We start from the raw sequence: 22,937 nt of genomic DNA, 5'->3' as shown, positions 1-22,937 counted from the left end.
GGGCGCCCCCTCCCCCTCCTCGCAGCAGGGAGAAGAAAAAAAGAGAAAGAAAAAACAAAGTAGGGGGGGGGTTAGCCCTAAGCCCTTAGAAGTTACCCGAGTTCTAGAGGAGCGCAAACGCAAAAGGCGCACTTTTCCCAGTGAGGCGGCAACGCCAAGCATACTACGCCAAGTCCCCGCTCCCCTTCCTTCTCCCAATAGGAAGCAAAGGGCCTTCCTTACCCGCCGCGCTGAAGCCCCGTCGTCTCCATGGCTTCTCCTCAGCGTTGCTTCTGAATGAAGTTGCGAAGGAGGGACTGAGGGACGGGGCTTGGTCCGATTCCAGTGGGCGCGAGACGGAGTTTCTTTGGCACCGCGCACGCGCGCGCCTTCCCTCGCGCCCCCGCCGCAGCCTATTTCGATCCTGGCAGGCTCTCGCCGCTGCTCTTCATTCACTCTTTGCTCTCTGGGGCCGAGGAGAGCGGTGCCCGGAGCGCCAATAATAAACACAGACGTTGGCCTTCCTTGAGGGCAGGACGAACTCACCCGCCCTCCCTCCGGACCTCGCGACGACGGAGCCTCCTCCCTTGCTGCTTCTTTGGCCGGCCGCACGAGGAGAACGATACAATATTTATGCCTCCCGAAGGTGTTTTCTTTCGAAGCCTGAGGAAACCGGCTGGAACGAGATGAAAGCCTCGGCGGGACCTGCGCGTCAGCAACAGACACCTCAAAGGTGTCGCAGAAAGTTACAAAGCGCCGACCATTATTTGTGCCAGTTACGAGAGTCCTATTAGAGCCCTGTTTCGGAGGCCAGCACAATCTCGGTATATTATCGCCAAGACTGCAATAAAAATGCACACTTGGGAAAAGGGCGGGGTAGAAATAGTGTAATAAATAAGTTCCAGTTAGACAGGACTTACGTGCTGCCCAACAAGCACGCGCATCTACCTTGAGGTTGTGAAGTCAATGAGCGCAGCTCGCGACTCTCTTCTTTGAAGGGGAGGTTGAGCCGCAGCGGCGCCTGCCTCGCGCACGAAGCTCCGGGAACAGGGCGGCCTCGCCCACAAAGACCGCGCGGCTCCAATTACCTGGCCATTGTGCGGCGCGCGCCCGCGCGCGCGGCCAGTCCCACCCGAAAGGCGAAAAGGTCAGCGGCCCGCTCTATGGGCAGGGGAACGCAATTAGTCAATCAAAACTTTATTTATATCCCGCCCCTCTCCCCGTGGAGACTCAGGGCGGCTAACAATATGAAATAATAAATAAACCAAATAATAATACAGTAGAGTCTCGCTTATCCAAGGTAAACGGGCCGGCAGAACGTTGGATAAGCGAATATGTTGGATAATAAGGAGAGATTAAGGAAAAGCCTATTAAACATCAAATTAGGTTATGATTTTACAAATTAAGCACTAAAACATCATGTTAGACAACAAATTGGACAGAAAAAGTAGTTCAATACACAGTAATGTTATGTAGTAATTACTGTATTTACGAATTTAGCACCAAAATATCACGATGTATTGAAAACATTGACTACAAAAATGCGTTGGATAATTCAGAATGTTGGATAAGCGAGTGTTGGATAAGTGAGACTCTACTGTAATAATAATGCCAAACATTCAATGCCATAATGAAAACAAAATCCAAACCAAACCAATGAATGAAACATCAATATAAACTTATAACAACTAACCAAAAGTAAATTAAATAAAACAATTAAAAAACATAATACAGTAGAGTCTCACTTATCCAACATTCACTTATCCAACGTTCTGGATTATCCAACGCCGTTTGCCTTCCGCCCAGATCCACAGCTGTTTCTCTAGGCAGCAAGGATGGAACTTTTTATGGATTTAATTACCAGCAATGTTGTCTGTAAGTTCATTTTATGCAATTCTATCTTTATTCGTTGTCAATTTGTTGGTAGCCAATGTTTTTTTAGTCAGTGTTTTCAATATATTGTAATGTTGTTGTATGTCTTTCGGGCTGTGTGGCCATGTTCCAGAAGTATTCTCTCCTGACGTTTCGCCCACATCTGTGGCAGGCATCCTCAGAGGTTGTGAGGTGTGGATAAACTAAGTAAGGAAAGGAAAGAATATATATCTGTGTAGAGTCCAGGGTGTGGCAAGAGTCCTTTGTCACTGGGAAGCCAGCATTAATGTTTCAGTTAATCACCCTAATTAGCATTGGAAAGGTTTTTGTCTCTTGCCTGGGGGCATCCTTTGTTAGTCATTAGCTGTGCTCTGCCCTCAGAGTGTTGGTTCACTGTTTGATTGTTGGGAACCACTGACTGCATAGGCAAACTGATGAAGAAGCACAACCTACAAACTATCTACAGACCCACAAAGAAAATCCAACAAATGCTATGGTCAGCGAAGGACAAGAGGGATCCTCTCTCATCTGCAGGAGTCTACCGGATACCATGCAGCTGTGGACAAGTCTACATAGGGACCACCAAACGCAGCGCCCAAACAAGAGTCAAAGAACATGAAAGGCACTGCAGACTAATTCAACCAGAGAAATCAGCCATAGCAGAGCACTTGATGAACCAGCCTGGACACAGTATATTATTTGAGAACACAGAAATGCTGGACCATTCCAACAACTATCATGTCAGACTACACAGAGAAGCCATTGAACTCCACAAGCATGTGGACAACTTCAACAGAAAGGAAGAAACCATGAAAATGAACAAAATCTGGCTACCAGTATTTTAAAAACTCTAAAATCAAAACAGTGGATGGGAACCAACACTCTGAGGGCAGAGCACAGCTAATGACTAACAAAGGCTGCCCCCAGGCAAGAGACAAAAACCTTTCCAATGCTAATTGGGGTAATTAACTTAAACATTAATGCTGGCTTCCCAGTGACTAAGGACTCTTGCCACACCCTGGACTCTACACAGATACATATTCTTTCCTTTCCTTACTTAGTTTATCCACACCTCACAACCTCTGAGGATGCCTGTCATAGATGTGGGCGAAACGTCAGGAGAGAATACTTCTGGAACATGGCCACACAGCCCGAAAGACATACAATAACCCTGTGGTCCCGGCCATGAAAGCCTTCAACAATATATTGCAATGTTTTGGTGTTAAATTCATAAATACAGTAATTACTATATAATGTTACCTTGTATTGAACTGCTTTTTCTGTCGATTTGAGACAGATAGTACTCCAGTTCACCGGTGACCTAAATTCTCAGTGCTGCTCACAGCTCTGCATCGCTTGCCTTGGCTTTTTACTCAAATAAATGTTTCTACACACTTAAGAAACTGTTACCAATGGTGCCCTTCACACAAGGCAAGCTTCAAATGTGGGGTAGAGATATCTTCCATTTCTAAAGCCACCATAAAATGAGGAAGTAATTTATATATATTTTTAACAATGGCTAATGCTCTTTCAGGTGGTGTGGCTTCCACTGAAAAAGTGATTACAAAGGATGCCCTAGCTTCATTGAAAGGGTGTTGAGGGCAAACAATCCCAGAAAGGGATGGTTTCTTAAGTCTGATGCTTTAACCTAGGTCTTATTGAAGGATATGAGGAGAACCGATCCCAGAAAAAGTAGTTTCTTAAGTCTGATGCCTTAGGTAAAGGTTTTCCCCTGACGTTAAGTCTAGTTGAGTCCGGTTCTGGGGGTTGGTGCTCATCTCCATTTCTAAGCTGAAGAGCCAGTGTTGTCCGTAGACATCTCCAAGATCATGTGGCTGGCATGACTGCATGGAGCACCATTACCTTCCCGCTGGAGCAGTACCTTTTGATCTCCTTACATTTGCATGTCTTCGAACTGTTAGGTTGGCAGAAGCAGGAGCTAACAGTGGGAGCTCACCCCATCCCCACAGATTCGAACCACCAACCTTTCGGTCAGCAAATTCAGCAGCTCCGCGGTTTAACCCACTGCACCACCAGGTCTTATTGAAAGATTTGAGGAGAAACAATCCCAGAAAAAGTGAGTTAAGTCTGATGCCTTAAACTGCATACCCCTACTGTGAACCCAAACGATAATGAATCTGGACCAAACTTGGCACACAAACCCACCTTCACCCACATCCACATGCATTTTCTAATGGAAGCATTCATAAAACCAAAAACAAACAATGGCTGCTTGTAATATTTATCATCACAGAAAACCTAAGCCAGACATCTCCAGGAAACAAAGCTAGTAGGTATATAAAATAGGTATTGAAATCTAACATTTACTGGTAATAATAAACTGGTAAGAAATATATTTTAAAACAATTCTTTGATATACATGTAATTTTAATAATAACAATACAATTTTATTTATTACCTACCTCTCCTTTCAGCTCAAGGCAGGGCACAGGACAGTCAAATCAAATACATCTATAAAAACACCAATTAAAAAGTAGTTAAAATGCAACCATAAAGGCATATATTAAAACATAAACATATTAAAATGCCTGAGACAGAAGTTAAAACACACTAAACATAGAATGTGATTTAAAAGTCATAGTTAAAACTGACTGGGTAGGCCTGCCAGAAGAAATAGGGCTTCAGTTGTGTTTGAAATTCCAACAACTCACCATTCATTACAGAGTAGAACAAATTTGTATACTAATGAAAATTATGTGCTTGTTTGTTTTTACATAAAGTATTAAATCTTGGTTGAATATTTGATACTGCAAGACAGGGAGCATCCTCAAAGTTCTTTCTCCAATGATGGCATGTTTGGTTTGCAGCCCAAAGTGGCAAAATATACTCTGCTGGCGTTCCTTTTTTCTCCTGAATTGTGGGAACACAATAGAGTGCTTGGGGGGGGGGGGGGGGTATGTACTTCCAACATAAAAGGTTCCACATGCATGAATTAGACCCTCATCCACCTCCCCCTATCTCTCTGTTCCCCAAAGACAAAACTTCTTTTCCCTGCACAAGTTGCAGGTAATTTTTTTTCTAGAACTTTTAATGGCAGATAAGTGACATTTTTTAATTTCAAATGATTTTGGCTTATGAACCCAAGTTAGTTTTTTAGAATCAAAATTTTGAAGGGAAGTATTTGTGAAACTGAAAAGACAACTAACAAGCAGAATCAGCATGTGCAAGGCTTGCTAAACACGGCAGATTTATTTTTTGGCTGACCCCCCCCCCCCCTCTCCAAAAGACGCCTGTAAGGGGAAAAGGTACTTTTGTTGCTTCAGGGGGGAGGGAAGAGAAGAAGAGGAGAAATCAGAAAAGAAGAACCAGGGGAGGAGGAGAAGGAGACCCAGGGATGGCTTTGCAGCGGAGTTTGGCTCACCACCTCCTGCTCTCTTGCTCTCTCGTTTTGCCCATGTAAGAAAAAGGCTCAGAAGGGAGAGGAGAGGGGGTGGGAATGTGCATGTGATCTTTCAGCAAAAGAAGAGTCAGTTACAGCTGCTAGATGTATAGCCCAGTTTTATGTTGCAGCTGTTCCCTGATTGCCAAGTGTTTGTTATAAAGGCATCAGGACCTTCTAAGGCTGGATCAACACTGCCCTATATCCCAGGACCTGATCCCAGATTATTTGCTTTGAACTGGATTGTATGAATCTATACTGCCAGATAATCTGGGATAATTGAGCAGATAATCTGGGATCAGATCCTGGGATATAGGGCATGTAGATCCAGCCTCAGGCCCTTCTCATGTTGCCTGTATTCCAGTAAGATGGGAATCCCTGTGTTTTCCTAATGAGGCTGTTGGGAGCTGCTACTCTCAGGTTCAGCCACTGGTATTTCCAACTCCAAGTTGAGTGGCTGCTGGGACCTGTTACTCTCAGGTTTTGCCATTTTTCAATGCTAAGTTGGGTGGCTCCTGGGAGCTTCACCTCTCAGACTCAGCACTTCCACCTGCTCCTCCTCTTAGCTGTCTGAGATGAGAGCAGGGCATGACAGCCTCAAAACCACAGTACCGATGCATATAGTTCACCCCTTCCTTATTATTTTAAGTAAAGAACAACATACCAGGAGATCCAATCAGGAATCACTCAACATTTGAATCTGCTTATAATACAATACAATGTGCAGTCTCCCAACTGCAGCCCAAAGTACACTAGACTTTTCATTTGCTTATCCAGTAGAGTTCCGGTTATCCGTCTTCAGTTTATCCGACACTCCATATTATCCGATGCGCCGCCAGGGGCTTGGCGGTGTGTCGTATTCTCCCTGCCGCTGTGCTCATAGCTGCCTCTGCCACTGCGTCTGCCTCCCCCTTCTCCGCGCCGCCTCCTGGGGCAGCCCAAGGAAGGGAGCACTGTTGAGCCAGAGGGAGCTTGAGAGAGAGAGGAGGACTTTTCTCTCCCTCTTCCTCGGGCTGCCCCAGGAGGATGCGAAAGAGGAGGTGGCAGAGGAGAGGAGGCAGACGCAGCAGAAGAGGCAGCCATGGAAGGTAAGGGCCTGGCCTTCGGAGAAACCCAGAGCGCGCCCGGGTTTCCCTCAACCAGGTTCTTGCTGGAGGGAGGAAACACTTCCCTCCGGCAAGGGCCTGGCCTTCGGAGAAACCCAGAGCGCGCCCCAGGTTTCCCTCAGCCAGGCCCTTGCTGGAGGGAGGAAACTCTTCCCTCCAGCAAGAGCCTGGCCTTCAGAGAAACTCGGACCGTGTTGCTAGGCAGCAACACGCACCGGGCTTCCCTAAACCAGGCCTTCCTATTATTCAACAGATTCGGTTATCCAACATTCGGCCCGCCCGTTTAAGTAGGATAATCGGAACTCTACTGTACTTTTTTTTTTCAAGAGGTCCAACATGGTGATATATTTAGATAGGCAGTGTGCCTGGATCATGATGAATGCTTCTGTTTCTTCTCTCAATAATCCTGAGAGCTGCACTGAATTTTTACAGAGAACAAAGACAAACAATCCTTTGCTGTATGTACACCTGGAAGGTAACGTGGGCCGTCTGGTGATTTAGAATTATTTATGTATAATATGTAGCAAAATGTCACCGAACAAGGATTTCAAGTTAATGCAAATAAATAAGTCTAGACACACAAATACTTCTCACTCAGTGGTACATGATCTTATAGGTACATGTATTTTGATCACAGATATATTCCAATGTAAATCCCAAATAAATTCAGCAGTGTTTATTCCTGAGTAAATGTATATACAATTAGTCCTTGAAAACTACTTAATTACATCAATTCATGAAGGATATTAAAATGAAATAAATTAAGTAGTATTTTTAAATGGTCAAGGACATTGAAAAAAGTTGATCATGATATTACTTGCTTTTCCAGAAGCATAGCAATAATTGATATGAGTTGTATTATCTCATTTAAAAGAGCAATGAATATTAATCAATAAATAATATAAATGTTCAAATTAGTCACATTTTCCAAGCATTTTGCCATGCTCAATGAGACATATTTATATCCTACCATAAATCAATGTAACAAAAGATGGTGGAAGTGATGCCTTAAATTCTACGTGATAACCTGATCAACCTTTATTTTATTTTATTTTTTGGATTTAGCAGCAGCATCATATGGCATTTCTAGAAAAGTCCTCATCTGGTGTTCTGAACCATTTTCATGTTTAAGGAAGATTGGGAGGGCACCTCAACAACAGCACACAGCCCTGAAGGATTAATCAGAAGTGGGACTCAGAGTCCTTGTTTTTAGTGCACTGCATTGCTTCACTGAGGTATAATCCCTTTTTAATTAAAAGCTGATTTGCTTGTCCTTGCTCTCTAAAAATATAGAGCTGTACATATAAATGATTCTGTAATATTATACTACAAAACATTAATATATCTGACTGCTGATTAGCACTAGGAATTTAAGAAATTCCTAGTGTGGTTTGTTATCATGTTCCAAATCATTAAAGTTAAAAATACCCTTTCCAGGGCTAAAATTGTTGTTGTGTGCCTTCCAAGTTTTTTCTGACTTATGGCAACCCTCTCAACCTCAATCTGAGACTGAGAGAACGTAACCTGCCCACAGTCAGCCAGTGGGCTTTAAGGCCAAGCGGAGATTCAAATCTAAGACTCTAGAGTAGGGGTCCTCAAATTTTTAAAGCAGAGGGCTGATTCATGGTCCTACAGACTATTGTGGGACTGGACACAATCAAAGCACCCAGACAGATGCTTAACAATAATTATAGAATCATTGAACCATAAAGTTGGAAGAGAACACAGCGGCCATCCAGTCCAACTCCCCTTTTACAATCAAAGGACCCCAGACAGATGACCATCCAACTCCTGCTTAATACTACTACAGTACTACTACTACTACTGCGAAGAAGAAGAAGAAGAAGAAGAAGAAGAAGAAGAAGAAGAAGCTGTAAGAAAATTGCACAGACGGACTACAAACAAAGGGACAACTATGTGGCCCAAAGGATCCATTGAAATATATGTCACAAGTACCACCTGCCAACAGTAAAGAACTTGTGGGAACACAAACCTTCAAAGGTAGTGGAAAATGAGCATGCAAAAATACTGTGGGACTTTCGAATCCAGACTGACAAAGTTTTGGAACACAACACACCAGACCTCACGGTTGTGGAAAATAATAAAGTTTGGATTATTGATGTTGTCATACCAGATGACAGTCAGATTGACGAAAAACAACAGGAAAAACTCAGCTGTTATCAGGACCTCAAGATCAAACTGCAAAGTCTCTGGCTTAAACCAGTGCAGGTGGTCCCTGTAGAGATCGGCACACTGGGTGCCGTGCCAAAAGATCTCAGCCGGCATTTGGAAACAATAAACATTGACAAAATTATGATCTGTCAGCTGCAAAAGGCCACCTTACTGGGATCTGCATGCATCACCCGAAAATACATCACACAGTCCTAAACACTTGGGCAGTGTTCGACTTACGATTTTGTGATATGAAATCCAGCATATAGATCTTGTTTGCTGTGTTATACTATGTCTTTGTGTCAGTAATAATAATAACAGAATTATACAAACCTAGAATTGGAAAAAGTCCCAGGGGCTATCCAACCCAACCCAGTGCCATGATCCACCAAGGTATTTTTGGTGGCCCACAGCAGCCTCCCTTTGCAGCCGCAGGGACCCTTGCAGCCTTTCCCCCTGAGAAGCCCTCTCTCTGAGACTTCTGGGGCTGACAAAGGTTTCCGCTTCCTCCCTTCTCCCCATGGCTAACTGGCCCTAGAAGGCTTAGAAAGAGGGCACTTAAAAAAAAATGCCTTGCTGGGCCAGACTTTGCCCACAGGAGTCCCGATCTAGAGTCATGGTCCAATGGTCAAGCCATTGAGCCATGCTAACTCTGAAAAGCTAAAAATACTATACCTTTAATAGCTGCTAGAAATCAGTCGTTGGGCTTTGTGACAGGTCTCCTTCACAGGGGTTTTAAAAATCAATCTAAGTGAAAGGTTCCTATATATAGCTTGGTGAGCAACTCATCTAGCACCAGTAGCACAAAGTAATGAAAAGGAAAAAAATCACACAGACCAATGTGTGGTCTGACCAAGGCAGAATAGACTTCCCTCGATTTAGACAGTATACACTTATTGATGCAGGCCAAAATCCCGTAGGCTTTTTAAGCTGCCGCATCACATGGTTGGCTCATGTTTAACTTGTTGTCCACGAGGACTCCAAGGTCTTTTTCACATGTACTGCTGTCGAGCCAGGCGTCTCCCATTCTGTATCTTTGCATTCCATTTTTTCTAGCTGAAGTGAAGTATCTTTCATTTTCCCTGTTGAACTTCATTTTGTTAGTTTCGGCCCACCTCTCTAGTCTGTCAAGATCGTTTTGAATTCTGCCCCTGTCTTCTGGAGTGTTAGCTATCCCTCCCAGTTTGGTGTCGTCAGCAAACTTGATGATCGTGCCTTCTAACCCTTCATCTAAGTCATTAATAAAGATGTTGAACAGAACCGGGTCCAGAATCACAAGTCGAACACTTCCCAAGTGTCTAGGACTGTGTGATGTATTTTCGGATGATGCTTGCAGATCCCAGCAGGGTGGCCTTTTGCAGTCGGCAGATCGTAATAAAGGTCTTTTCAAAAGCCAGATCTCTGTTGGTTAGAAGTTAATCCCTTTCCATCATTACAAAATAGGTAAAGGCACTTTACCAAAACAAACAGTTATTAGTCTTTCTGAAACAGTTAGATAAATTTTAAAAACATAACAGAAGATTTCTAAAAGACCTTTTTTCTAATAAGAAAAATTATCAATTGTCTGCTTCTTGTTTAGACAAAATCTGTGTAACAACCAATAGAAAAGTATAGTATACCTTTTAATCTATAAATAAACCAATTAACTATATAAAGAAAATACAGCTGTAGTGCCTTAAGGGATTCAGAAAAACATTTCTAGCATAAAATTCTGTGGAGTTAATATCCTTTCAGTAGATACATGGAGTGAGGCCTCTGTGGGAGGAGGGAAGATGGGAGTGTGAATTGCAGCAGACATGCAAAATGTGTGGGTGTGGTGATGGGGTGACAAATTCAGTTTCAATAGTGATCATAAGGAATTGTCAAAGGGACAGAGGTGAGAGACATGTTTTACATACAAAACAAGATGAGCCTGTAATGAATAGTGGAGGAAACTTTGAAGTGTTGCAACAAAGGAGGCAAAAAGGCGTACGTTCATAGCTAGATATACAACTTCTGCTTTAATATGAATAGTGAGACAAGAAAACATTAACTTTCTTCAAATTCCACTGGGATAGAGGTTTGTGAATATATCCAATTTCAGCTGTTTGTCTTTCCAATGTTCCTTTGAATTTGTTTGCTGCTGTTTGGAGGTCTGAGATAAAATGTCTACTACTGTTTTTTTTTTTAAAAAAAATATTTCCATTTCTAATGCGTTGTTTCCTTTTATCCTCTGGTGTAGAGATTATTCTCTCTGTCCAATGAAGAGCACTGAGAGACATTGTTGAAAAAATATAGCTCGTTAGAAATGTTGTGGGTGATATTATTAGACCCTGTAATATTGCTGTACATGAGTAGATGTGGGGGCAGAGTTGACATCTGTGTTTGTGGCAACATCTTTGTTCCTATCTTCCCACCTGTCCTGCTCTCACAACAAACCAGAGTTCAAGATTTCAGGATCCATAGCAACAAGAGGTGTCCAATGTCAAATAGCCCTGGGTCAGAAGTCATAAATCAAAACAGAGCCTGAATGGTAGAGATACACAACTCAGAAATCAGTTCAATAAATCAAATACTCACAGTAGGCAAGTCAGGTCAAAAGATTAACTAATAATTTGCTTCCAGTAATTCCATCACTGGAAGCTTTCTGCTTTTATAGACAGCCAGCTCAGTTAACACATTGCATAACACATTGATATTCCAAGAGACATCACACAGGTATGTGTGCCTAGCCCTTTTGCTTCATCTGTGGAGAAAGGTTTGTACCAACCATTGGAATCTTTCCCAGGAGCTTGGAGATTTTACTTCCATCACCTCCCGCTGTGAATCTTGTTGAGGAGAATTCAGGTGGCTATTAGACTGAACTGCAAGAGGACTAGAAAGACTAGATCAGGAGTATTCCTTGCTGAATCTGCTTCATCTTCCTCAGAAGATGAATTCTCAAGGTGATCTTGAGCATCAACCCCCCCCCCCCCCGGCCAGGTCCAAATTATCAATAAATTATAGTTGAAGCTGCAGCAGGAAGAGCAGCAGAGAACGGGATCCTGGAGCCCTGCAGGAATCAATTCTGTGAACAATCAGAGATACGGAGGAGCACAGCAGAAACTACCAGCAACTTGGATACATTCTATCTTCCCCCTTTTATTACAAAATAACCCTTTAATAAATGTACACTACTGTGTATTATCCTCTATATCTGTTTCTTTGTATCTTCTTTGCCTCCTGTGTCTTTTTCTCTCCCGTTTGCCTCTTGCAGCCGGCCCCAGTAACCACATGGCCCCAAGTCCCCACAGCCCTTGGAGTGGGCTCCCTTCCACTTTTAGATAACCTCCCTGCACCCCAACTAACTCCAACTAAACCCCTTTGCCAAACCTCGTCCCTGCGGATGCCCTGGTTCCCGCAGTCAGGAACCCTGGGTATCCATGGATCTCTTTATATGTATAAGATAATATTTTGTGTTTTCTATTAAATTATTTGAGGATCAAGCCACAAATCAAATTCAGGTAACCTTTCAACTGCACCCTTTGACCTTGGAGTCCCCATCAACGCTTCTTGGTCATCATCACAACATTAGGATTCACAACAGTGTCAAGAATAGTATATGCCAGAAACTGGAGAATAAAAGAAATACCCACAACTCATCAATAGCTAGTAAAAAGACTGGAAATTATGAATACGAACTTACTAACCCAATACTTATCAAGGAATGAAGGGAAAACAAAGAAAGGAATAGAGTGGCAGTTACTGAAAGAATATATGACTCAAGAGAAAAAAAAGCTTAAAAATGTAATACAATCCAAGATATATCCCAGAAAAAGGAAAAAGAAGAGGGAGAAGCAAAAGAGAAGAAAAGGTATGAGGAGAAAAGGACTGAGAATAAATAAAACCACTATGGAAGAGATAACATTTGTCAATAACAAATATTATCCTTCCCCTTTACCTTAGTACAGTAGAGTCTCACTTATCCAAGCCTCGCTTATCCAAGTTTCTGGATTATCCATGCCATTTTTGTAGTCAATGTTTCAATATATCATGATATTTTGGTGCTAAATTCGTAAATACAGTAATTACAACATAACATTACTACGTATTGAACTGCTTTTTCTGTCAAATTTGTTGTATAACATGATGTTTGGTGCTTAATTTGTAAAATCATAACCTAATTTTATGTTTAATAGGCTTTTCCTTAATCCCTCCTTATTATTCAAGATATTCGCTTATCCAAACTTCTGCCGGCCCGTTTAGCTTGGATAAGTGAGACTCTACTGTACTTCCCCTATAACTATACACCCCTGTCCACTACCCACAACCCCTCCCTTCCCTTCCCTTCCCTCCCTCCTATCCCCAAGTCATTTATCTTTTTTACCTAGCTGTTAAAATATATCATTAAATTTTTTTTAAAAAACAATAGGATTCAAGCACCCATCATGACTGGGATCAATCAATCTATATTGATCCGCATAATCCTAACTGTGCAGAGGATGACAGGTTCCATAAGCTGGCTCTCCCACCCCTTTGTTGCAGTCATTTGGACATAAAAGAAACATTAATCATCCGGCACTACTCTAGTGGCACTCTTCCAGTATACCAAACGGTCCTGCCCTGGTCATCCACAGTGCCATTTCCCCTTTCCCAGGAACAGACCACATAATCCTGTCATCAGGGACAATATTCTGCTTTGGGACTCAATTAATACTAGCACCAGAGGCATTAGACTCATTCATTGAGGACTCATGACCCATTTATCTTTACAATAGAACTCATGGAACCAAATGGCCGCTCTTTGCTCATCTTGAAGTTGGTACATGATAATCCTCTCAGGACACTTTGCATTCCTCTGTCCAGCTGGTCATTCAGCCCTCTGTCAGCCATTGGAGAGCAGAAATCTGCACTGGAAGTGGGGAACGCTCTTTGATTGGCTGGCGGGTGCCACAGTCCTGCCTCTCAAAGGGAATCTTCCCAGCTGGCTGTGATGTCAAGGCCGGCTACACCAATCAGCTGGGGCGTGAGCAGGAAATACAAAGGATTTCTCTGTATAAAAATGTATGTATCAAGTATCTTACCTTCCGTTAGTGGCTTACCGCTAGCTGTCATCCTTTCCAACTGGATCGAAATAAAATACCTTGGTGGATTTCTTCTTCAACTGGTGAGATCTTTTGATTGGCAAACACTGGAATTATAGCTTCTTGGTCTTGCTAGGCATGGATTCAAAGGTGGCCTGTGGCCAGTGCCAGTTGCCCACTTAACGGATCTTGGTATCCATAGCATGAGTTTTGCTATCTGCCGTCTGGATCTCACTATCCGTGACAGCCCTAAATTGTTCGATTCCAAAGGGAGGAAGGCATGGCACAATTCATGTTATGTTTCTATGTGGATGAGTTGTTGTTTGACAATTGAGGAGTATTTGTAAAGTTTGCTGCATAAAGCCCTTGAGAAAGTAGCATTATTCTTCAGAGTTAGTTGTAGTTTGTCTGATTTTTCTGAGCAGAGTAAGCAGCAAGGTAGTGGGGTTCTGCCATTTCTTATATTTGGCCTGTCCTGTAGCAGATTAGTCATAGGTACAAGTCTTGCATTGCTGGTTTGTTTCACTGGGTGTTGTAGCTTGCAAAATGTTCCTCATAATTCTGAGAGTTTTGCATGTGGACTGAGCACAATGTGATTGTATCGAAGAATTTCACAGTAAAAGATAAACTTGGTAGCATGTTTAGGGTGGGAGCTACAAACATGTAAATATAGTGGTCGATGGATTTGCTTAGATGTCTATTGTGTAGCAGCATGTTGGTGTCCAAAAGGTGAATGTGCTGTTTGGTTTGTTTGAAGCTTAGACTGACGGTGGGAGGAAAGCTTTTTGACATCCTAGTGGAGCATCTTGAGTATTTCTTCCCCAGGAGTCTAAACAATAAAGATGTTGTTGATGTACCTTACGTAGAGGAGAGGTTTCAGTAGCTGATGAACCATTGCTGTAGAGACAGAAGGTGATAAGCTTGTGCTTTTGGTTTATTATTTGGCAGAACCGTTTAGAAGCTTGCGTATCTGTTTATGTGTTTTGGAGAATGTGTTCTCTACCCGAATACATGATCTAAGGTAGCCATGGGCAAACTTTGGCCCTCCAGGTGTTTTGGACTTCAAAGCCCCAAAATTCCTAACAAAAGCGAAGCTGGTTGGGATTTCTGGGAGTTGAAATACAAAACACCTGGAGGGCCAAAGTTTGCCCAAGCCTGATCTAAGTGAACAAAGTTTCTGCTGAGAGAGGAGTCACTAACCTGATTGGGAATGGAGTTTGCACCTGCTAGATTTATATACCTGCTACCTTAGTCACTGAAGTATGATGAAGCAGTTGTGTTGTTATTAATTGCCATCAAATTGGCTTCAACTTATGACCCTCTGTCATGTGACTGGGAAAGAAAGGGACTGCGAATGTTTGTCTTTTCAAGTACCGTAAGTCCATCCTCCCATTATATTTTCAAAGTACAATGGTCTCGGTTTAATTTATTTCTAGTTACAACATACACATTTGAAATAACAGCATCTAGATTAATTACAAACATTTTGCTGATATGTAGGGTACAATTTACAGGAATGGGCTGCCAAGGAGTATGGAAATGAACAGCGGCTGGGAACCACAGTGCTAGTAATAAGCTGAACAGTGAAGAAAACCAAGAGGAAGAAAGTGATCTCAGTTGGAATACGGTGTTGGATGAAAGTTCTTTTGATATCTATATATATAAAAGGATAAAGTTGCGGGCGCAGTGACTATAACAACAAAACTAAACATCCCAGAAATACGAAATTAGGCAACACAATGCAAAAGGCTTGCCTCCAGGTTACAACAACACAACCACACCACAAAACCACAATCCAGACCCACAAAACTCACAACAATGCATCATGCGATAACAACACAACTAAACGCCCCAGAAATACAAAACTTGGCAACACAATGCAAAAGCCTTGCCTCCCGGTTGTAACAACACAACCACACCACAAAACCACAATCCGGACCCACAAAACTCACAACAGTGCATCGTGACTATAACAACACAACTAAACGCCCCAGAAATACGAAACTTGGCACACAACTAAATGCCCCAGAAATACAAAACTTGACAACACAACACAAAAGCATTGCCTCCCGGTTGTAACAGCACAACTACACCACAAAATCACAATCCGGACCCACAAAACTCACAACAACGCATCGTGACTATAACACAACTAAACGCCCCAGAAATACAAAATTTGACAACACAACGCAAAAGCCTTGCCTCCCAGTTGTAAGAACACAACCACAACACAAAACCACAATCCGGACCCACAAAACTCACAACAACGCATCATGACTATAACAACACAACTAAACGCCCCAGAAACACAAAACTTGGCAAAACAATGCAAAAGCCTTGCCTCCCGATTGTAACAACTCAATCACACCACAAAACCACAATCTGGACCCACAAAACTCACAACAGTGCATCGTGACTATAACAACACAACTAAAACACCCCACAAATACAAAACTTGGCACACAACTAAACGCCTCAGAAATACAAAACTTGACAACACAACACAAAAGCCTTTTCTCCCGGTTGTAACAACACAACTACACCACAAAACCACAATCCGGACCCACAAAACTCACAACAGTGCATCGTGACTATAACAACACAACTAAAACACCCCACAAATACAAAACTTGGCACACAACTAAACACCCCAGAAATAAAAAACTTGACAACACAACACAAAAGCCTTTTCTCCCGGTTGTAACAACACAACTACACCACAAAACCACAATCCGGACCCACAAAACTCACAACAACGCATTGTGACTATAACAAATACAAAATTTGACAACACAACTCATCCACCTCCCCAATCCCTACATTCACACTTGGCCTCCAAAAAAACAATTACAATAATAACAATGACAACAACAACAACAATAAGAATCAACACCATCACAGGCAAGAAACAGCCAGGCACTGAGGCTGAGAGGCCAGTCAGTGCTACACTGGGCCTCCAAAAAACAATACAGTAGCATCTAACTTATCCAACCTTCATGACCACAACAACAACAATAATAATAAACACCTACACAGGCAAAACAAAAAAACGACTATTGTACCACAATAAAAATATAAACCGCACTCAGCAGAATCAGACATTACAACTAACAACAAACCAAAGACAACAGGGATCTCAAGCAATTATCAATCAACACAAAAATTGAAGAAGGTAACAGACTGCAAATACTACTACTAATGTGAGTATAAAGAAGGTTGAGGTCACAGCATAAATACAACCTAATGTAGACTGACCAACACCACCAGACAACGCCACAGCAACGCGTGGCCGGGCACAGCTAGTTATGAACTAAAGAGGCAAATAAATAGGTCCTAGAGTCTGAATTCTTCCTAGAAGCAAAGATGATCAAACCCAGGGTGAATCCACACTGTAGAATTAATGCAGTTTGGCTCTACTTTAACTGCCATGGCTTAATGCTATGGAATCATGGGGATTGTAGCTTTACAAAGTCTTAAGCCTTCTCTACCAAAAATTGTCTCACCAAATTACAAAATCCAGAATTCTGTAGCATTGAGCCATGGCAGTTGAAGTAATCAGATTGCATTGATTCTAAAGTCTAGGCCCTAGACCATTGTACTTTTGGCATATCATAAAAAGATAGGACTCTTTGGAAAACCTTGGTAAAAAGGAAGGCAGTAGGAAAAGGAGACGGTCACATTACACATGGATTGATTCAATCAAAGATGTCATGGCCTTGAATTTGCAAAACTGAGCAGAACCGTTAAGGACTTTCAAGCCTCTCTTCTATAAAGTCACCATAATTTAAACTTGACTTGATAGCAGTGGTGGCCCTGTCATTCTCTGAGATATTTTTTCCTAGTGCCACCTGTCCTCTACATCTGCTGCCCAATAACTTTTGACACATTTAGTTTGTCTTCTCAGCAAAAGCTTGCCTGGTGTGGAAGACCTTACTATCAGCAATGCTACCATCAGCATAACCTCTTGCTTTACAGGAGCACAGGAAGCATTCTTCTACAGTGGTTCTATTATTTCCTTTAAAGGTGCGCTCATAGGGGAGCACTGGTGAATTCTTCCTCACCCTTGTCCTCCATGCTATAAAACATCTACATCAAGTTAGGATGGCTCCTCCTGTGTGTTCCCTCTGTTGACAGGTTAATAGCTTTTTTTCCAGGAAGCTTTTGAAAACTGGTTTTAATTTTATTTTTTTAAAAGACATTTATAGTACTGTACTATTTTAAATCTGTTTTAAAGCCAGATTTTAATTAGTTTTGATTCTATTGTTACCTAATAATTTTTAAACCTTAATTTTGTAAGTTTTTGATTATCTTGTAAACTGCCTTGAGTCCCAGTCTAGGAGAATGATGGGACTCAAGGCTACAAAAAGAGAGGGTGGGATGGTAACCTGATCAGGGAGGGAAAAGCGAAAATCAAGTCACAGGTGGCACTGACCTATCTGACCCAAGTTTATGGACAACTTTTTTTATCTTTTTAACAGAATCATAGAATTATAATTCTGTTATGAAGTTGGAATAGACCACAAGGGCCAACCAGTCCAATCCCCTGCCATGCAAGAAAATCACAATCAAAGCACCCCCAACAGATGGCCATCCATCCTGTTTAAATGTCTCCAAAGAAGGAGCTTCCACTACACTCCTAGGTAGAAGAGGAAAAAACAGCAACATAGGGAAGGAGAATACGACAAGATATGATGCAGATGACATAGTGGTGCAGCTAAGGCAGTTCAATGAGACCAAAATGGCAGGATGCCACTCCTAGATGTTCCTGTAACCAATCTGGCTGCCGTATTTTGAACTAGCTGGAGTTTCTGAACTTGGTACAAGGGTAGCCCAACGTAAAGTGAGTTACAGAAGTCTAATCTTGATGTTACCAGTGAGTACACTACCATCTTCAGGTTCTCCAAATCTAGGAAGAGGCGCAACTGGCAGATCAGCCGAAGCTGATAGTAAGCATTCCTGACCATCGCATCTACCTGTTGTCGACCGCACTTTAGGGGATCGGGCCCTTTAGGAGAGACCCGACCCGGTCCTGAGGGAACGGACCTTGGCGAAGCCAAAAGGAGAATATAAGCCGCAATACAACCTGAAGCCTGAAATGAAGAAGGTCCGCCAAAGATGAAGGAAAATCCGCCAAGGAGTTTTTATTGAGCAATTCAGCTGAAAAGGACGCTAATAGCGATCATTCAATCTACTAGCGTAACATATGTTTCAAATAAAGCCATATTTATACAATGTTTCGGTCTGACAGCCCTTTGAATTTCCCGCCCCGCTTCCCTGCCCATCTGATCGCGGATAGGCTGAGAGGTTGAACGAGGCGGGCTTTCGTTTCCCGCCTTGCTCTGCTGGCCCAATGGGGAGCCGTTTTTTGTCCCCCCTCGGGCCAATCAGAGAGGAGGAGGCGGGAGCTATTGAAACAATGAGGTGACCGGACAGGAAATATCAGATTAATCCTGGCCCGGCCGATTTCTAAAGGAATTAATGGCACCCATCAAGGGTGTCCGGGGTCCTGTCACGTTCACAGATTTTAGATATGCCTTGGGGTGTCAGACGGGAAGTGGTGATGGGTGGTGATGAGCCGTCATTGACGGGCCCCACAGGGTGCCTTCCAGCGGCGTCCTGGCCTGGGATATGACAATGTTTGCCTTGGGGGCGAGTCACCTTTAGGAATTTGGTGACTCTAAACCCTATATTGTCCATGCGATCGGAATGAGATTGGATTAAACTGTGGCAGATTATCCTTTTGTTTTTGGGAAGGGAGGTCTGGGTCATGGGGCTAAGGTTCACGTTGGGGTCATAATATTTCCCATTTGATTTCATGATTTGACAATTATATGGGATAAAGTGAAAATTAAAATAAAGTTGGAACATAAACCCAGCTGGGAAAAACACATATTTTCCGGGGATCCCAAAGAGTATAAATACATATAGGCAGATAGGTAGATTTCGAGGAAATAAGGGAGAATCCATAAAGGTGGGTTACATTGCATAAAGGGGAATCATGAATGATATAACCAATTGAAAACATTTGATAAGAATGAGGTTTACAACATCTGGGGAACCCAATATGGAGATTCATAAGAGTGGAGTTCTAGCAGCATGATTCCACAATTCATGAAGTTAGCCCAACGATTAGAAATTCATACAACAGTGGGTCATGAGGATGTCCAGGTACATAGAATATGAAAATTCACAAATACATGAGGAAAAAGAGTTCATAAGGAATCCATAGAGATGGCATGGGGAAGGGGCACGTGTGGGTTGTAGTCTTTGGAAGTATAGGTTTTCATAAGTCCAGGGGTAGGTCTGGGGAAGAGTGTTCTTCTCCTTCATAAAATCATGAAGGTATGAATGAAACGTGGAGGGCACCCGTCCGGGCACCCCCTGGCAGCTGTAGAGGGTGAGGGTCCTTGGAGAACTATGTCTCCCCCGCGAGAGAGCGATTCCCCCATCCCCAGTACACAGAAAGGGGCTAGGGATCTCTTAAACCCATTCCGCGGGCTGCGGGGAGAGGAAAGTCCGGGATAAGGCAGCAGCTTGGCTTGAAAGGAGCCGTCGGTCCCGTTTGACAGTCAGCTGTTGAGGTGCCGAAAACTGGACCGATTCCGGTTCTGCTGGTTGTCTTCGAGTCAGGAGCCTTAGAAAGGGTTAGGACTAAAAGAGGAGCGTTCTAGGGGTAATTTTGATAGAGATATGAGCCAATTTGTATCGTCCGCCATGTTAATCTATGGCGGAGAAACCTCAACCGGAGTTAAAAGGACGGGAGGGAGAGAGAGAGATTGCATGCAAAGGAGGGAGTCAGAGAAAAGATACAAAATAACCAGATAGAGAGTGTTATTGTTAAAATAAATGCTACTTTTATTGGGGGGATTTGTTACATAGTTCAGGGAAGGGGAAAATGAAGAAAAAAAAAGTCTTTTAATAATAGTCTGCTGCGGTCCCGCTTTGTTCCTTTGGAGAGTAACCTGCGGAACTCTCCACTGCGTTTTTTAATTAATTTAAAAGCCGGGGTTTCGGTCATCATACCTGGGGTGATATTTGGAGAGACAGATCCAGGCACACTCCCAAGCTGTGGGCAGAGTCTTTCAGGGGGGATGTAACCCCATCCAGGACTGGTTGAGTCACCTCCACCCCCAGATTAGGACCTTTGAGGGCAAGCACCTCCATTTTGTCTGGATTCAGTTTCAAATTGTTTTTCCTCATCCAGCCCATTACCTCCTCCAGGAAAGCCCGTAGCCAAGGTTGCAGTTTAGGGGTTCAAATCAGGCCAGGTTAAAAAAAAAACTGGTTTACTCATGAATTTTAACTGGTTAACCAAATCCCCATGCCAAGTATATGGGAAGCAAAAATTAGAGTCTCTCCAAAGCTGCAAGCACTACCTCAACCAATTTTTGATTATTCACACTATCATTACCTACTTTTCTTTCTACTAATTTACATTGCAATAGCTGACATAGTGGAAGTGACAAGTTGGTCTATTCGCAGGTGGCAGGCAAAGCCTAAGACATGAGGCTGGGAGGGGGGGTGGGTTGACCTGGATTGCAAGTGAAAACTGAGGAAACTGAGGTGTCTAGCACTGGTTCATCTAATCCAAGCCCTGCCAAAGAAACAATGGAACAGGAACAAAGAGAAGAGAGCCTTGTATTGTTAGACCTTGGACTTTATATGAACAGCTGCTTCTGATGACCAAGTGAAAGCTCAGTTAGTGCAAAATCCACAAACCTCATTGCCAGCATATGTATTTCCTGTGGATAAGAAGCAACACCTAAGTTTTCAACCCAAATGGTTCAGCAGATTTTCCTGTACAAGGTGGTCATCAGAAGCTTGGTGCATTGGTTGCTAATGCAATAGAAGTCTTCAATAGACACTAAATGCAATAGAAATCTTTAATAGGTACTAAAAAACAGAGAACTATCAGAATAACTTGTGCTTGGCTGAAAGCTTCTTGCTAATTCACTGTTGGCAGAAGTTTCTTTGTGTTTTCTTCTGCTTTCTTTTTATTGCTTTTATCATCAAAAGAAAACACAAAGAAACTTCTGCCAATTGTGGAAACTATTGTCTTCTGTGGCCAAAAAGAACTGGCTTAAAGAGGGAGCAATTATTCAGGATCTATTACCTGTATTTGCCATGTGTATGGCAGGGGCAGGAGACTAGACTACCTTGGTGAACTGGATTGTCGGCCTTCAGGAGACTAACCCAATTTTGCGCCAGATTCCAGTTGTGTTCCACCTCACGCCAGGGCCTCGGGAGCTGCAATCAAGCATTGATTCAGATGATAACAGAGAAGAGGAGATGGCACAAGCTCAACGCCTCAAACAGGAGTTTTAAGTACATGCTTAACACAAGTTTAGATGGTGGAATAAAATGTATTGAATAGAACATAATGACTGTATTTTAAGTTCCAGTGGTTAGTGCAATATTTTCCTCAGCTTAGGCCATTTTCAGTTGAATCCTAAGGGAGTGTGGGGCATCAAGAGTACCTGCTTAAACAACATATGTCTTTTCTCAAATGTACTCCTTAAGTTTTGACTGTTCATAAGTGAGCTAGCAGAGTCTTTTTAGTGCCAGCAAAATTACAACACTTCAGTACACTCCATTTTCACCTTTGCTATTGGAGCCTCCAATGGCATAGAGGATTAAAGCCTTGTAACTTGAAGGTTGGGTTGCTGACCTGAAGGCTGCCAGGTTCGAATCCCACCAGGGGAGAGCGAGGATGAGCTCCCTCTATCAGCTCCAGCTCCATGCGGGGACATGAGAGAAACCTCCCACAAGGAAGGTAAAAACATCAAAACATCCGGGCGTCCCCTGGGCAACGTCCTTGCAGACGGCCAATTCTCTCACTCCAGAAGCGACTCAGGTTGCTCCTGACACGAGAAGAAAAAAAACCTGGCTAGGGGCCTGGGGACAAACTATCCTTAGCAGAGGCTGTTTTTGAAGGCATTTTGTATAGGTTAGACTAGGGAGCGTGGGAACATTCGGAGCTTCTTGCCGAGGTTAGACAGAAGTACGAAAGTTCCTTTTTGACAGAAAACCAAACTTCTGAAGGGCTAACCAGGGCTTGATATACAGTAGAGTCTCACTTATCCAAGCCTCGCTTATCCAAGTTTCTGGATTATCCAAGCCATTTTTGTAGTCAATGTTTTCAATATATCGTGATATTTTGGTGCTAAATTCATAAATACAGTAATTACAACATAACATTACTGCGTATTGAACTACTTCTTCTGTCAAATTTGTTGTATAACATGATGTTTTGGTGCTTAATCTGTAAAATCATAACCTAATTTGATGTTTAATAAGCTTTTCCTTAATCCCTCCTTATTATCCAAGATATTCACTTATCCAAGCTTCTGCCGGCCAGTTTAGCTT

The 22,937-nt window shown here is 42.6% G+C and overlaps 1 protein-coding gene across 7 annotated transcripts in view; it reads right to left on the bottom strand.

Annotated features, from left to right (window-relative positions):
- The window catches only part of cobl (cordon-bleu WH2 repeat protein), a 121,801-nt gene extending 116,511 nt beyond the window's left edge, over positions 1–5,290 (bottom strand). For 5 of the 7 annotated variants that reach the window (XM_062957531.1, XM_008112948.3, XM_008112945.3 and 2 more), the window contains exon 1: positions 223–1,027. In XM_062957531.1, coding sequence (XP_062813601.1) covers positions 223–251 — 29 coding nt within the window. In that variant the 5' untranslated portion in view covers positions 252–1,027. Of the gene's footprint in view, positions 1–222; positions 1,028–4,274; positions 4,324–5,233 lie in introns of those variants that run through there. The other 2 variants (XM_016994454.2, XM_016994455.2) reach the window with 2 other exon arrangements.
- Between the last annotated feature and the right edge of the window lie 17,647 nt (positions 5,291–22,937).

This window comes from Anolis carolinensis, chromosome 6, assembly GCF_035594765.1.
Source record: "Anolis carolinensis isolate JA03-04 chromosome 6, rAnoCar3.1.pri, whole genome shotgun sequence".
Taxonomy (NCBI): Eukaryota; Metazoa; Chordata; class Lepidosauria; order Squamata; family Dactyloidae; genus Anolis; species Anolis carolinensis.
Note: the sequence above shows the minus strand (reverse complement) of the source record. Positions and strands in the feature narration are given on the sequence as shown.